The sequence below is a fragment of the Pipistrellus kuhlii genome, unplaced genomic scaffold (assembly GCF_014108245.1).
Source record: "Pipistrellus kuhlii isolate mPipKuh1 unplaced genomic scaffold, mPipKuh1.p scaffold_m20_p_9, whole genome shotgun sequence".
NCBI classification, from domain to species: Eukaryota; Metazoa; Chordata; class Mammalia; order Chiroptera; family Vespertilionidae; genus Pipistrellus; species Pipistrellus kuhlii.
The window spans coordinates 56,022,653-56,038,266 of NW_023425595.1; the positions used below are offsets into that span (position 1 = coordinate 56,022,653).

The window sequence follows — 15,614 nt, forward strand, 5'->3', positions numbered from 1 at the left end:
TGGATTGAAAAAGACTTAAAAGAAAGGTGCCAAAGTGTTCATAGTGGTGGTATTTTGAGTGATGGAAACTATGGGTGTTTTTTTCCCCCCTTTCAACTTTTATATATATTTTCAAAATTATATGATATATGTGTACATTATTTTTTCTTTGAAAACCATAATGTTGATAATAACACACACACACACACACAGCAATCTGAGTACCTGATGAAGAGAAAGAATATATGTGACTGAGGAGCTAAAGACATGATGGATCTTTGATATGAATATGTCTTTGATAATTAGTGAAGGGCTTATGTTCTTGATTCTCTTTATATGTCAACTAGAGGCTCAGTACATGAAATTGCATGTAAGTAGGGTTCCTAGGCCTAGCCTGGCCTTTGTTTCATGGCCTCTGCCATCCTAAGATGCTACGTGAAGCTCCCAGTCTCAGAATGCTCTTTGATACTCATGGCTGCTGTCCCTCAACTGCTCTACAAGTCTCCCCCCACCCCACCACTGCTCTGTGAGACTCCCCCTACCCTGCTGCCCCTTGACTGCCCTGCCAGGCTTCCCCTGCCCCAGGACTGCTCTGCTCAACAGTCCCCAGTCCTGCCCCGCTGTCACCTCCTCCCTCATGGCAATTGGCTCGGGGGCCAAGTGGGGGGAAGGACTGAGAGGTGCTCCATGCACCTCTGTGTGACTGGTTGTTTGGTTGTTATGGCATTATGACCACTGGGTTTTAGTATATAGATTAAGTGCCAGGGGCTACTAGGGAATAATGCTATTTCTCTGGACTAAAGAATATGTACAGGGATAAGGGAGATTGAAGCTAGACTTTTAGGTTACTAGGTTAGGATCAGAACATGGAAGGCTCTCAGTATCAGAATGAGGTGTTTATACAGAAACCCATAGAAAATTGAAAATCATTCATGAATTTTCAGCAGAAAAATGATTGCTCACAGCTTTACTTTAGCTGGCAACCATGTGCAGAACAGATTGAAGGTAGTGGAGACAGGAGGTAGGGAGACCAATCAGGAAGTGATGAGCAGGGCCCAGCCAAAAAGCAATGATTACTTGACTATCTATTCATGTATCTATTTTTCAGATGTGGTTCCATCTGTGTTTTCAACCTCTTTCTTTTCTAAAATTTATTTTTGCCTGTCCAGTTTTGATTTTCAATTGCAAAAAAGAGACCAGTCACTTTAAGCTCAATTTTTCTCACAGGTGAAAGAAGCAATGATGAACAGAGGTCAGCCTTAATCTGTTACATTCCCACTGATAAAGGGAACATTAAGGACATCTATTTTCAAGGCTAGATGAGTTCTGTCTTTAGGATTGATTGTTTGATTTTTTTTTTGTATTCTCCCTGGAGAATAACTTTTCCATTGATTTTTAGAAAAAGTAAAAGGGAGGAAGGGAGCAAGGGGAGAGAGAGAAACATCAACTGATTGTCTCCCACATACACCCTGACTAGGCCGCTATCGAACCTCCAACCCCGAGGTACGTGCGCTTGACCTGAATCAAACGCATAGCCCCTCGGTCCATAGGCTGATGCTCTAACCACTGAGAAAACTGGCCAAGGCTTTGATTGATTTTTAATTCCTTTTGTAGCCTTACAGAAAAGACTGGAATTTCCTCAAAGTTCCAGGGATCTTCAATGTGCCACTCACAATATATCTCATGGATAACATGTATATGTGAACTCTGTGGCCACAGACAAACTTATAACCACTCTGGGTTCACTGTTTAATTTGTAAAGTCACCTAATCTGTGTTCTTTGCCTTGCTTGTAAAATGAGTGTTGGCCTAGACCAGTAGTCAGCAAGCCATGGCTTGCGAGCCACCTGCGGTTCTTTGGCCCCTTGAAAATGGCTCTTTCACAAAATGCCATGGCGTGGGCAAGTCTATTTTGAATAAGTGGCATTAGAAGAAGTTTAAGTTAAAAAAAAAATGGCTCTAAAAAGAAATTTCAATCGTTGTACTGTGGAGATTTGGCTCTGTTGACTAATGAATTTGCTGACCACTGGCCTAGACACTAGATCTCTAAGATGCTGAAGCTCTAAATTCTATATATTTTTAAAATCAGTCTACTTACAATGCACAATTCAGTAGCAGCAGATTATTTATGATATGCTAGGCTCTGCATTAAATACTTCACATACTTTGCCTCATGTATTTAATTTTCACAAAAACACAAAGAGTTAGATATTGTATTTTTTTAATTTTTATTTTTTAATATACTAGAGGCCTGGTGCATGAAATTTGTGCATGGGGGGTGGGGGGGCGGGTTGTCCCTCAGCCCAGCCTGCACTCTCTACAATCTAGGACATTCTTTCACAATCCAGTACTACTGGCTCCCAACCGCTCACCTGCATGCCTGATTATCCCTAACCACTTCTGCCTGCCAGCCTGATCACCCCCTAACCACTCCCTGACAGCCTGATCAACACCTAACTGCTCCCCTGCCTGCCTGATTGCCCCTAACTGCCTCCCCCTGCAGGCCTGGTTGTCCACAACTGCCTTCCCTTGCTGGCCATCTTATGGAAGCCATCTTGTGTCCACATGAGGGTGGCCATCTTTGGCCACATGGGGGCAGCCATCTTATGTGTTGGAGTGATGGTCAATTTGCATATTATATCTTTGTTATATAGAATTTATTATTATCATCATCATCACTACTATCATTAGGACTGTGGCTGCCAAATTTTAAGTTCTATAATGGCAGGAACCTTGGCTGTTTTGTTCCCTACTCTATATCTAATATGTATCATAGTACATGGAACATAATGGTTGCTCAATAAAATATATTTTGACTGATGCACTGAAACAAATACATAACTAGCAACAATGCCCTGAATGAGACAGGGCCAAATAATATCATCATAGGACTTCATTCCACGTCACTTTCTTGTCTCCTTCTCCTCTCTTAATCCCCTTTTTTAAATGCAACTCAGCTTCTGCTCCCTATTGCAAGAGCATACTTCCTCTTCATTCTGCTTCCCCACTACCATTTGCTTCTAGTCCTAGCTATATATACACTTTGTTAAATTATCCTTTGTTCCAAGACTGTATTAAATTTTCCAATGCCTATCTCATGAACTCTATTAAAGTTCTCATTATGTATTCAGGTTTTAGGAAAGCAATCTGATTAAATAACTGATACATTAGACTTACCCAATGAGACCCCCTAATCCATTAAAGTGATCTCTATTATTGATGAAATTTTAGAACACTTTTAAAATTTCAAATAAGTCCACTTATCTACCCTTGCCTATAAAATGCAGCAACAATCATGCATTAACTGCTTCAACCAACACCCTTTGAAGCTCTTAAGCTTGGCAACCTAATGCAACAACATTTAGTTAGGAATTTTTGAGCATGCCTTTACCTTTCTTGCTCTACTCTCCTTTCTGACCATGGTTTTCTTTCTGCCTTAGACTTTGTTTAATATCTTACTAATACTTCCTTAGTATCTGGCCTTAGCTTACCCTCTGGTGTTCACTACCTAAAAACGTTTATTAGGTCTCAATACTATAAAACTTGAGAGATACTCAAAATAGGGATGGGCTGAGATAAGCATAAGAAATCTCCTTTCTCACTGTTGACTGGGACAGTAGTTAAGGACTGCTCTACTTCCCTCCCTTATGTTTGCTTTCTTCCAGCAGTCTAAGTCCTAAGAAATCAAAATACTTATTACTTTCAAAGGAAAGAGATCTCTTTTCTATTCCAGGGTCTTAGCATTTGCTGTGCTTTTGCTTAAAGCACTCTTCTCGCATAGCTTCTCATGGGTGCCTCCTCCTAACCCTTCAGGTCTCAACTCAAAGGCTATATGCGCAGGTCTTCCTTGACTCTCTAGCTGGACTGAGCCCCTCACCAGTCATTCTCCATCACACTGCTCTCTTTTACCTTATTTCTGGCCTTTTTGAACTTCAAATACTTTGTTTGTATATAAGTACTTACTACCCTAGAGGGTGTCCCCCAAAAATATATACACACTTTAAATAATTATAGAAGTGTTTATTAAAATATATTTCACATTCAAAATGTAATAGAATCAACTGTTAAATGTGCATACACTTTGGGGGGGGGACACCCTGCATTTACTTACATGTTTGTTGTCTGTTTCCTACCACTACCATGAAAGATCCTGAAACTATATCTCTAGGGTTGTGGCTGGTCTGCCTCACAGTCGGCACTTAAATAACAATATTATAGCCCTTAGGGCTCCCAATCTTCAGTAGAATGATTGTGAAAGGAATAAACTTTCACACATTCTGCTGTGAAGATTCTCAATTTGGCTGTCCTTAAGTCTATTATAGTCCTAGCAGACTGACATGGCTGCAACACCAGTGGATGCTCCGAACACTCACTTAAGTTTTCCTGACAATGCAGTTAAAGATGGAATTCTCACACATTTTATAGAGAAAAGTAAATAGGGTCCTCCTTCATTCTCTAGCTGTCTTTCAAAACTCAGGATAGGCAAATGAGGATGGCTTGCCTACCATGATTTTGTTTCATTAACTGCTAAGTTTTAAGGAAACACAGAATCTTCAAGGGACATGGCCCAGTAGTTCAATTGGTTAGTGCCTTCCCAAAATGCCAAGGTCATGGGTTTGACCTTTGGTCAGGGCACATACAAGAAGCAACCAATGAATGCATAAATAAGTGGAACAACAAATTTATGTTCCTCTCTCTCTTTCTCTCTCTCCCTCCCTCTCTCTCTCTCTCTCTCTCTCTCTCTCTCTCTCTCTCTCTCTCTCAAATCAGTAATAATAAAAGAATCTGCAAAAGTTGTTATAATTGAGATATGATCTTATTCAACTCCTTGGTTCTGTTCCCCTTTTCTTCTTTTCTTCTTCTCCATCTTCTATTTTACATAATTATTTATAAAGCAAAACCATGATTCATGTAGAATTTTAATCTCAGTGGAAATCTAAGTGTACTAATTGATGTTAATTAAAACTGCATAGATACATAGTTAAGTAACTGGCCTGATAAAATTGTGTTTTTGTTTTTGTGAAAAACAAACTAGCTTGTTAATACAGAAAAAAACTTTCTGAATAACTTTCAAATACCTTGATTTTTCACTTTTGAATTTTGAAAATGTGCCTTCTATTAAACATATACAACTTTTTGTGTTTGTTACAATAAAATGTTTCTAAGTTGGGATGGAGGAAGTGACCACTGACCACTGAGCTTTGTGTACAGGTCCAGCAAGTTCACTGGTTGCCTGACACAATCATGACAATAGCAATGATAATGATAATAAGGTCAGCAGATATTTGAGTAATTATTAACTTATCTAGATATAGTGCCTTAAAAGTTATCTAATTTAATTCTCACATCTACTTAATCTTAGGTAATATTATCACCACTTTACAGATTAAAAATTGAGCCCTCAGCTGGTAAACAGCAGACCTGAAATTCATACTATGCTGCTCATTTTTTGCACATCATACTTTGGAGCCTTGTAATGGACACCTTTCCAATAATCTACTTAATGGCCTTCATAAAAATATCAATTCATTCATTACCCCAATAAAACAGATTTGAGGTAGGAGAGCCTAATTTACTTAGACAATCACATTTTGCTATCAAGTGTTTGATAATATTAGCTTAATTATGGCCTCTGAAAATGTCTGTTCTCTTCAATGGAGCAAAAATAACAAAAGAAGGCTGAACAGGTGAGCAGTAAAATAAAATTAGGCAATCCTTATTATAAGTTATATATTCTTGGAAAAGAGTCAGTTCAACAAATGCATTATCTAGCTATAGATAAACAAGGCATCTGTAAAATACCCACAGGAATAAGATACTTGTTCTACCCTCAAATAATTCATTACCAATTATTTGAGGGTAGGACAAGGTGTATACACCATTTGTGATGGTAAAGGTAAGGTCATTATCAGTATTTTTTATTGATAAAATTTATTATATTCTAGGTGCTGTGCTAAAAGTTTGTGATCATTTTAAAATTTCACTGTAACTCTAATTATTATCCCCATTTTACAGATATAAAAGCAAAGGGTAAGAGACTTGTTTAATATCATACTATTAGTGCCAAGGGAAACCCTATTCAATCCAAAATGATCTTTACTGCATTGCCTGGTACTATGTGGCTGTGGTACCTGCCTTGCCCCAGGAGAGACTGTGATAGGTGCTATAAAAATGGTAGAGACTGAATTCTAAGCACATAAACAAAAATCTACACATAGATAGATAGATAGATAGATAGATAGATAGATAGATAGATATAGAAGCCTAAGCAATTGGTTGACCAGTCATTATGACAAACACTGACCACCTGGGGGCAGACACTCAATGCAGTAGATGCCCCCTGGTGGTCAGTGCCCTCCCACAGCAGGAGTGCCACTAAGCCAGAAGCCAGGCTCACAGCTGGTGAACTCAGCTCCAGTGGTGGGAAACTCTCCCACCTCTGCAGCGGGTCTGCAGCTACAGGTGCAGTGGGGCTGGGATGAGCAGGAGCAGTGGGAAGCCCAGCCTGGGCTTGGGCTCGTCCCAGGCCGTCTGCCACTTTGCACACTACTACATCCCTCAGTGGATGTCAGACTGCCGGTTTTGGCCTGATCCCTGCAGGTGGGCTGAAACCAGCAGTCCAACATCCCCCGAGGGGTCTCAGAGGGTGAGAGAGTGCAGGCCAGGCTGAGGGACCCCACCAGTGCATGAATCTGTGCATCAGGCCTCTAGTTGTAATATAAGAATCATTCTCAACCAAAAGTAAATGATATTGATATTACCTATGTCTTCCACATTTTGCTAGACTGAAAACTTGATGAAAAATTAAACTTTGTTTTCCAAAAACCATTATAAACATGGACCATGTAGATCTGACTTTTGTGTAAGAGGCTCTTATGTCCCTGGACACCTATAACATGCAGTGTCAGAAGTCCTTGTGCATGGAGAGTCACTGAGGCAAGGGAGAGGCAAGAGTTTCCAATGGAGCTGATCTTGACTGATCCAAATAGCCACCTGCCATTTTTCAAGAGCATTTGACTTCTCAAAAACTATTCTAAGGTTCAATTTCCCTAGCACCTACCACTCACTCCTTTATTTATTTACTTAGATATGTTTTTATTTTTATTTTTTTAATTTCTTTATTGATGAAGGTATTACATATATGTCCTTATTTCCCCATTACCCATATTCATGCCCTTAACTTCCTGTTGTCTGTGTCCATTGATTAGGCTTATATTCATGCATATAAGTCCTTTGGTTGATCTTTCCTATTACCCCTACCGTCCCCTGTGAGGTTTAATGTTCTGTTTGATGTTTCTCTGTGTCTGGATCTGTTTTTGTTCATCAGTTTATGTTGTTCATCATATCCCATAAATGAGTGAGATCATGTGATATTTATCTTTCTCTGACTGGCTTATTTCACTTAGGATAATGCTCTCCAGTAGCATCCATGCTGTTGCAAATGGTAAGAATTCCTTCTCTTTTACAGCAGTGTAGTATTCCATTGTATCACAACTTTTTAATCCATTCATCTGCTGATGGGCACTTAGGCTGTTTCCAAATCTTAGCTATGGTGAATTGTGCCGCTATGAACATAAGGGCGCATATATCCTTTCTGATTGGTGTTTCTAGTTTCTTGGGATATATTCCTATAAGTGGGATCACTGTGTCAAATGGGGGTTCCATTTTTAGTTTTTTGTGGAAACCCCATACTGTCCTCCACAGTGGCTGCACGAGTCTGCATTCCCACCAGCAGTGCAGGAGGGTTTCTTTCTCCGCATCCTCACCACCACTTGTCATTTGTTGATTTGTTGATGATAGCCATTGTGACAGGTGTGAGATGGTAAGGCATTGCACTCCTTAAGCCTGCAATTGCATAGCAGCTGCCTCTAACCCCTATAGGTTTTATGGGCCTTCAATACATGTTACAACTCATTATTTACAGACTTAAAGAAGTCCTGCCATTTCCAATCCCACTCTCTACCTGTCAATTTACACTTGGCCCATTTTGAATTTTAAGCCCAGACTCTATACATTTGAGTTAATAAAGTCTGCTTTATTGTCTCTCCAAGGAAAATTTAAACATGAATAAAATGATCTTCTCAATGTATTGGCCAAGTTGAAATTGACCTTCTGTCCCTACAGAGCAAGACTATAGATCTGGAGTCTATATACACCTGAAGGTTAAGCTCATTCTACCTCTTGGAATTCAGCCATCAAAGTGTTTGTACCCTAACTGATCATATTTTGTGTCAGAAGCCTACCAGGAATGGAAAGAGAGCCTGAGATTATTCTCAATCAATGCAGATCAAGTGGCCAGTAGAGAAATGCACAAAAATGTTATACTATCAACATTTCTAAAAAAAATAATTGAAGGTAGCTTCTGGGGAGGTGAATGAGTGAGTGGAGTGATGCCAAATAGTTTGCATTCAAATCACAGAGACTGCACAAAATTCCACTTCACACTGGCTAGGAGATGAGTGATGAGCCTCCACTATACTACAAAACTCCCCATACAGGAGTACTCTTCCTTCCCTAAAGTCATACTTGTACTGCCTTTTCTATAAAAATATATTACTTTGCTTAAAGACATTGTATTAGTGTTGGGGTGTTTCAAAGTGATTTATGGACCATTCAACTTAGTCACAACCAAAGCTTCATAAAAAAGCATACAAGCTCACACTAATAGTGCTTGAAGAAAAGTGGGGGGGGTGTGTGGAGGTCCTTCATTAAGCCTGTCCATCACATGCCAAGCCTGTTTTTTTTCCATGAACAATTGAAAACACATGCGTCATTGAACACATTAAAAAGCAAAGAAATGTAGAGACCAAAGGCTCACCCTTCAGTGTTAATGTTGGGCAGCACTGCATGAGTTTGCAGTAATGTAAATCATGCTTGATGGATTATTTTCACATTAGAACTGGAACACTGTTACCACCTGCTATTTCCTCCATTTACAAGGTTCTGATGTAGAATTCATTTAGTATTCAATGATTCCCAATAACGCAAGACAAGAAAACCTTTAGTTTACAAAAAGCAAGAATTGTTTCTGTTCTAAATTTAACTCATAAGAGGAAAAACCCCACAAATTCATTTAATATATAGTACCGTGGTTTATGCTGTCACCTGCATTTTGAAAGGGGATGGAAATAAACTGAATGAAAGTGAGAAAATATTGCTGAGAGAACAAAAGACAATATTCTATACACAGTTAAAAGACTCAGGAATATTTTATATATATATATATATATATATATATATATATATATATATATATTATAGTGATTTCTATTGTGCAATGAAAATGCTATATATATATATATATAGCATTTATATATACATATATATATATATATATATATATATATATATACACACACACACACAAAATTATTCTGCTATTCTGCACTCTCCTGGGTTTGACCTAACACACCCAGTACTTCTGTCTTAATATCATCATTCTCAGTTGTTACCTATTTTAAAAACTCTTCACCCAAGAATATGCTTATTGATTTTATTTTTTTAATATATTTTTATTGATATTTCACAGAGAGGAAGAGAGAAGGATAGAGAGTTAGAAACGTCAATGAGAGAATCATCAACCAGCTGCCTCCTGCACACCCCCTACTGGGGATGTGCCCGCAACCAAGGTATATGCCCTTGACCGGAATTGAACCCGGGACCTTTCAGTCCGCAGATCGATGCTTATTGATTTTAGAGGGAGAGGAAGGGAGATAGAAACATTGATGTGAGAGGAAAACACATGCACCTACTGGGGATCAAACCTGCAACCCTCCCATGTATGGGATGACACTCCAACCAGCTGAGCCATACTGGACAGGTTACACCATTTTAATTGTTACATTTATCAAACTATAACCTCCAGGAAAAGGTCAAGAACCTGTCTGCCCTGGTTACCTTTATAGCTACTATACTTATGAAACTGTCTAACAACAAGAAGGGACTTTATATTGTTTTATGAATGACTAATTAACTGAAGAAGTGGCTGTGACTGTATGTGACCCAACAAGTAGCATTAAGTACAATGTCAATTTTGGTTTGATAAAACATTAAACATTTTCTAACAATCATAATCACTTAAAGCTAGAGATAACTACTGAGGCATTTTAGTAGAGGAGATACCACAAACAAGCATGGGTGTAGTAGACAAGAATCCAACTCTTTGGTCCTGAATACACCTTATGATCTTTAAGATGCTGCTCTCTCTGAGGCTTTATGATTATAACACAGACATTTCCCAAATCTGAGTGATAATTTACACTAAAATCATTAGGACTCTTTTATGTGATTAGAAGTATAGAGACAACTTTCAAATTTAAGTGGCTTCAATTCTCAAATTTGATCTGGCTATACATTTATTTTGCTTCAATTGAATCAAAGGTAATATAGTAACTGCTTTACTATAAACTACTTTGTTTTTTCTATTCACTATGCTATCATTTTGTTTGTGTGTGTGTGTGTGTGTGTGTGTGTGTGTGTTTGTGTTTCAAAATGGGCCCAAGAGTTGACTTCATAGATCCAAAATGGTATTCCTTACTAAAAATGGCTTTATCATTTTGGCCATTTGTAGGAACAAAGTATACCAAAGGGAATTAATAAAATTCTTTCACCCTCACAGTACTGTGTTTAATCATAGAAAATGATCTCTATACTTCATGAAACAAGTGTCTTCTATTAATCACAGCATGGCTAAGCTACTTACCACAAAAGAATAATAAATCTTGAATCCAGGTTTAGCCACAAAGTAGTCATCAGACTTAAATGTTATTTTAATTTGGTTTGTTCTTGACGTGATCCTTGGAGGAACTTCCTTGTGTCCACACCATCGACCTCTAATAATGGTACTGGTTTCAGATACATCTTCCACTTCCACAAAATCATATCTAGTATCAATTTCACAAAAGAAACAAATTTTTTATTAAAGTAGTGTTTGAAATATACTTTCACCTATAAGTTAAAACTAATATATGTGATTTCTTATTACCTACTAGGTAGAATAAAAATTATAACCTACAGACATGTTAAAATCAAAGCTAGTTTTTGCATGAGGTTTTCTAAGTACAAACTTCCACAATGTTCTGAGAGAACCTTTAAATACAGTTAGCCATGATTGCATGACTGTTCTCAAATCATTAATAATCAAAACGGGCCACATTCCGAGCATCTGGCTTATAAGGTTTGCCTGAAAAAACAAACTAATAACTATAATCTATCATCATATTTGAAAAGATGTTAACCTAACTATATGGTAAAATATTTGCTATATAAAGTTTTTCAGACAAATCCCACTTTGAATTAATTAACCACACCAGTACTTTCTTTAAAAAGGAACTAATCTGTATCTGTACAGCATACAGAACCAGCATTTTCATTGCACAATAGAAATCACTAATTTTTCTTTTTGGACACTGTCTTTTGAAAGGATAATATAATTAAATATGACTGTCATCAAAATGGAAAGCATATGACTTGGGTAAGGATGTGTGCTAATTAGAACTGTAAATATCTGGGCTGGTCAAACCAGGATGTGAATGAGCCTAAGACCATAGGTTCCTCTTTGGTATTGGTCAGAGAAACATGGAATGCCAGAATTGAACTTCTTTAGACATTCCATACAGCCATTTGATTCCCAAGGTCCGTCCAGTCCATCCCACCTTTCCATTACACAATAGGACATATTCAGTGACAGAGTTGCCATTCTAAGGACCATTTATACTATTTTCAGACACTCAAATCTTGGGACATTGACTTGATGAGCTGAACTATTTGCCTTTGGGTTCTGGGCATCAGAGTCTCACTTCTCCCCACTACCTCTTCCCAAATGACTTCTCAATGCAAACAATTTACATTCACAGTGGACAGTGGCATTGAGGCTGGTGAATAAGACTTAGGAAAATTCCTGGGAAAATGGAATGGGGAAACTGAGACAGACAGTTAAATGGCTGGGCAATTTACGACCAGATAATAAATCATAAAGTACTATCTTCCCTAACCCAAAACACTTAAGAGTAAATGGTTTCCACATTCCAGACCATGGGGAGGGCAGACTCACCTCAGTCCTGGTCCCCCTTGGGTGACATTCTTTGAAGGTGAAACTGACCAGATAGTGAGTGACCTTAATCCCTCAATGAGCTCATTTTGATGCATCAGCATACCAAAGTATAGACCTAGGAGGCAGCTGAATATTCTATTGAGATCCTCCCCTGAGACCTCCCCTAACATTCCTGCCTTTTGAAACAAATAAAAACCCTTAAGACAAAGGACACAATGAGCACTCTCTCAGGAGCACACTCCTGCCCTCCACCCCCATTCTTTCCTCAGGCACTTATCTTCACTTTCTTTTTCTAAACTCTAAAGGTTCCCAGGAGACTTGCACCAAGAGGAGAAGCAAGAATGTGGCAGGTTGTCCCAGACTAACCACTGAACCTGTCTCCAAGGGCCTTCTTTTTGGCTATGTAACTTGTTTCCTGAGTCCACACAGCCAAGACGGCTCACTTCTTCTGCCTCCGTGACTTGCTTTCTAAAAGGCCAAAGCATCCACATATAGGCTCAACTCCTCCTCACGTTTCCAAAGGGTCAAGGCAGCTCCACCTCGGCTCACTTCTATGGCTATGATCTTGCCTCTGCTATCTTAAGCCCTTCTTTTCTTTCATTGTCCCCAATTTAATAAACTTACTCTCAAAAATCACCTGGACTTATATCATGAAATCTTTCCTGCATGAAGTCAAGAACCTACACATTCCATACTGTGCCAGGGCAGACCCACATAAGTGACAGCATAAGTCTGTCAAACATTTATACACACACACACACACACACACACACACATACACACACACACACACATACACACACACACTAGTGGCCCAATGCATGAAGATTCATGCAAGAATGGGCCTCCGTCCCCCTTTTTGCCAGACCACCTGTGCTGTGGCCTGAGCAGCCTTTCTGCTCCAGCACAGAGCCACCTTTCTGCCTTCCCACACTGTCTTGAGACCTGAACAGCTGGGGAGATGTGGAATGACTGTGTTGTCGCCTTGGCAATGACACAAATGTCCTGTTCTGTCCCTAGCCACTTGGCACCTGTGTACACAAATTAACCCACCATCTTTGTTGGGCTAATTTGCATACTCACTCCTGATTGGCTGGTGGGTGTTGCAAAAGTACAGTCAATTAGCATCTTACTCTTCTATTAGGTAGATTTTTTGTAACAATTGCCAAAAGTAATCAGCATGAGAAATATCACATTTAAATATAAAGAAAATCTAATTTGGCTTTATGGTCCTACCCATGCACCTCAGAGCTCTTATTGGTTGGGAAGAATAACCTAAGGAGGAGGCAAATATAACAGCATGCTGAGTTAATTTTGTTGGAAGTGATTTATGAAAGCCTTATGTCCTTTGCCTCAATTATCTCATGAGCAGAATAAGAAGGTTTATATGATTTTCTCAGTTGGTCAACTCTTGGGCACTGTATAAACTAGTTACTTAAAGTTTATATGGTGCTTGGAAGGTGAAAAGAGCTAAAAAAGAATTATTTCAAGCAATAACATAATACAGTGTAAACATCAAGGAGGTTTTGGACCAGAGGGTAGAAAATCAATTGCATTTCATTGTATATACAATATGTGTAAATCATATTTACTGCTCAAAGCAGGAGTTTACTGGAAACTTTGTTAAGATTGCAATAGGTCGTTCTTGTTTTTAGGACACATGAGCAGCATAATAAATATCTGCTCCAGGTCTGATGTCAAGAGAGCACAACTATGTTTCTTAGGGAGCCTTCCGAGGCAAGTCTCTGAACTGTGTCTTTCCCTTCTTCCTCACCCCTGTCCACCCCTTATTCCTCTACTTTTCCATAAATTTTGAGGAGCAGCTAGATTGATGGAGGACCAAAATACAAACCATTCTAGCTTTCTCTTCTTCTGTTTTTAAGGCCAAAATGCCAAAAAAGTTCACTCACTACCAAAATCAAAATCCCTGTTCAGCAGTAGAAAACTGGCTTTCTCCTTCCATGTCATCACCTTTAATAATTTTTCAATAGAGGTGTGTGTGTGTGTGTGTGTGTTTCATAAACCTTTTTTTTTTCCAGTGCAGAAAATTAGTTCTTTTTTTCAAAGTTAAAAAGAAACAAGATCCGCTCTAGTTTCTTCTCTTTGTAAATACTGACTGGCTCTTCTTGCACATATTTGAATCTGTATTTGGACATACAGTACCCTCTATGGTCCTAGAAAGTCATAGCCACTGCTATTTTTCTTGAAAAAATATAGCAACATAATAAAAACTGTCAGCATAATAAACATGCAACAAAGGACAGCAAAATTTGAGACTCCCCCTTTTTTTATTATTCAAAGAAAAATAAGCCTGCTGGAAGGTTTTAGCAGCTTAGTGTTCATTGGCAATGCAGAACAACTGTGTGCAGTTAAGTACAGAACAGAAAAAAGTCCTCCCTGAGTCTTATATATGCTAATTAAGTGAATAAGATGCTTGGAGAAGACAATTCAAAAAACAACAGTCTGGGCTTTGTCTGATAAATATGCCACAAAAGGGAGATTATCAGCCATGGTTTTATCTTCCAATGCTGACTCAGACACTACAGGAGACAGACCATCTGAGGGGCCCACAGTCCCTGGGGTTGCCACCTCATCCTTCTTACACACACCTGAGACCCTAAAACTATGATTTCAGAGTAAGGGCCTGACACGGTAGGTCCTTGCTGTCACCCTCTCCCAGGGCGGGGGAACCATCTCTGTGCATAGGTTACATAGTCTGCTTAGTTCCTGGAGCCAAGAACTAAGGGTACACACTCCTTGAGCCCAAGGCTGACTTGGGCCAGAGCCACAAGCCTTGGCTGCAGGTGATGTAGGGTTATTGGATGATCCATCTACTCACAGAGGCTGTGGTAGGCTGGCCAAGACTAAGGCATGCAGACTCCTGCCTTCCCTGGGTGTGAAAGTGAGGTTACTAGACCCTCCACAGCCCCGTCCATGCCCCAGTTGATTTTGCCTGTTAAGACTGACATAAGACTTTTTGAGAGAGAAGTGGTACATCTTGAGTAGGTCCAAAGAGCCCCAAAGGGGAGTTTGATATAATGCTTTTAAATTTATGTTTGTTTGTTTTTGTTTTTCTACATTGGAAGAGTTCTATCAACTGGACATTTTTCGCCACTTACCTACAGATATCGTTTTCTGCTTCCTCTAATCCAAACTGATTGTCAAAGGCCAGCTGTATCCTTGTTTTGTCCCGGGAGCGGAGCCGCCATGTCAGAAGCAGGTTCCTGGGGTAGCTGTTCGGGAAGCGGGGGCTCTGCAGGTGGCCGTTGCCTGTCACCTGGATGGTCTCGTCTCTCCGGTACAAGTCTGTGAGGTGATTGCTCTCTGTTAGTAGTCACAACTTGTAGAAATTAGTATGTTGCTCCAATTACAGGAAAGCAAAAAAAAAAAAAAAAGAACAGTTTAAAAAACATCACATTTCAAAGCACTTCTCGATTTTGATTAAAAACATAAGACCAAATGGTAGCCCTTTGGTGAAACAAATAACATAGACATTTCTTCTGTAACCACCTGCTTTCCAAAATCCCTCACCCACGTAGACGTGATGACAAATGCTTTGTATTGGAGAGGCTCTCTTAACATCA

The 15,614-nt window shown here is 39.2% G+C and overlaps 1 protein-coding gene across 2 annotated transcripts in view; it reads right to left on the reverse strand.

The window, feature by feature from the left end:
- Nucleotides 1-15,614, reverse strand: part of PDGFD (platelet derived growth factor D) — a 203,705-nt gene that overhangs the window by 62,564 nt on the left and 125,527 nt on the right. Inside the window, exons 2-3 of one of the 2 annotated variants that reach the window (XM_036427207.2) lie at nucleotides 15,150-15,336; nucleotides 10,681-10,861 (exon numbers count right to left, since the gene is read on the reverse strand). In XM_036427207.2, coding sequence (XP_036283100.1) covers nucleotides 10,681-10,861; nucleotides 15,150-15,336 — 368 coding nt within the window. Of the gene's footprint in view, nucleotides 1-10,680; nucleotides 10,862-15,149; nucleotides 15,355-15,614 lie in introns of both variants that reach the window. The other variant, XM_036427206.2, reaches the window with a different exon arrangement.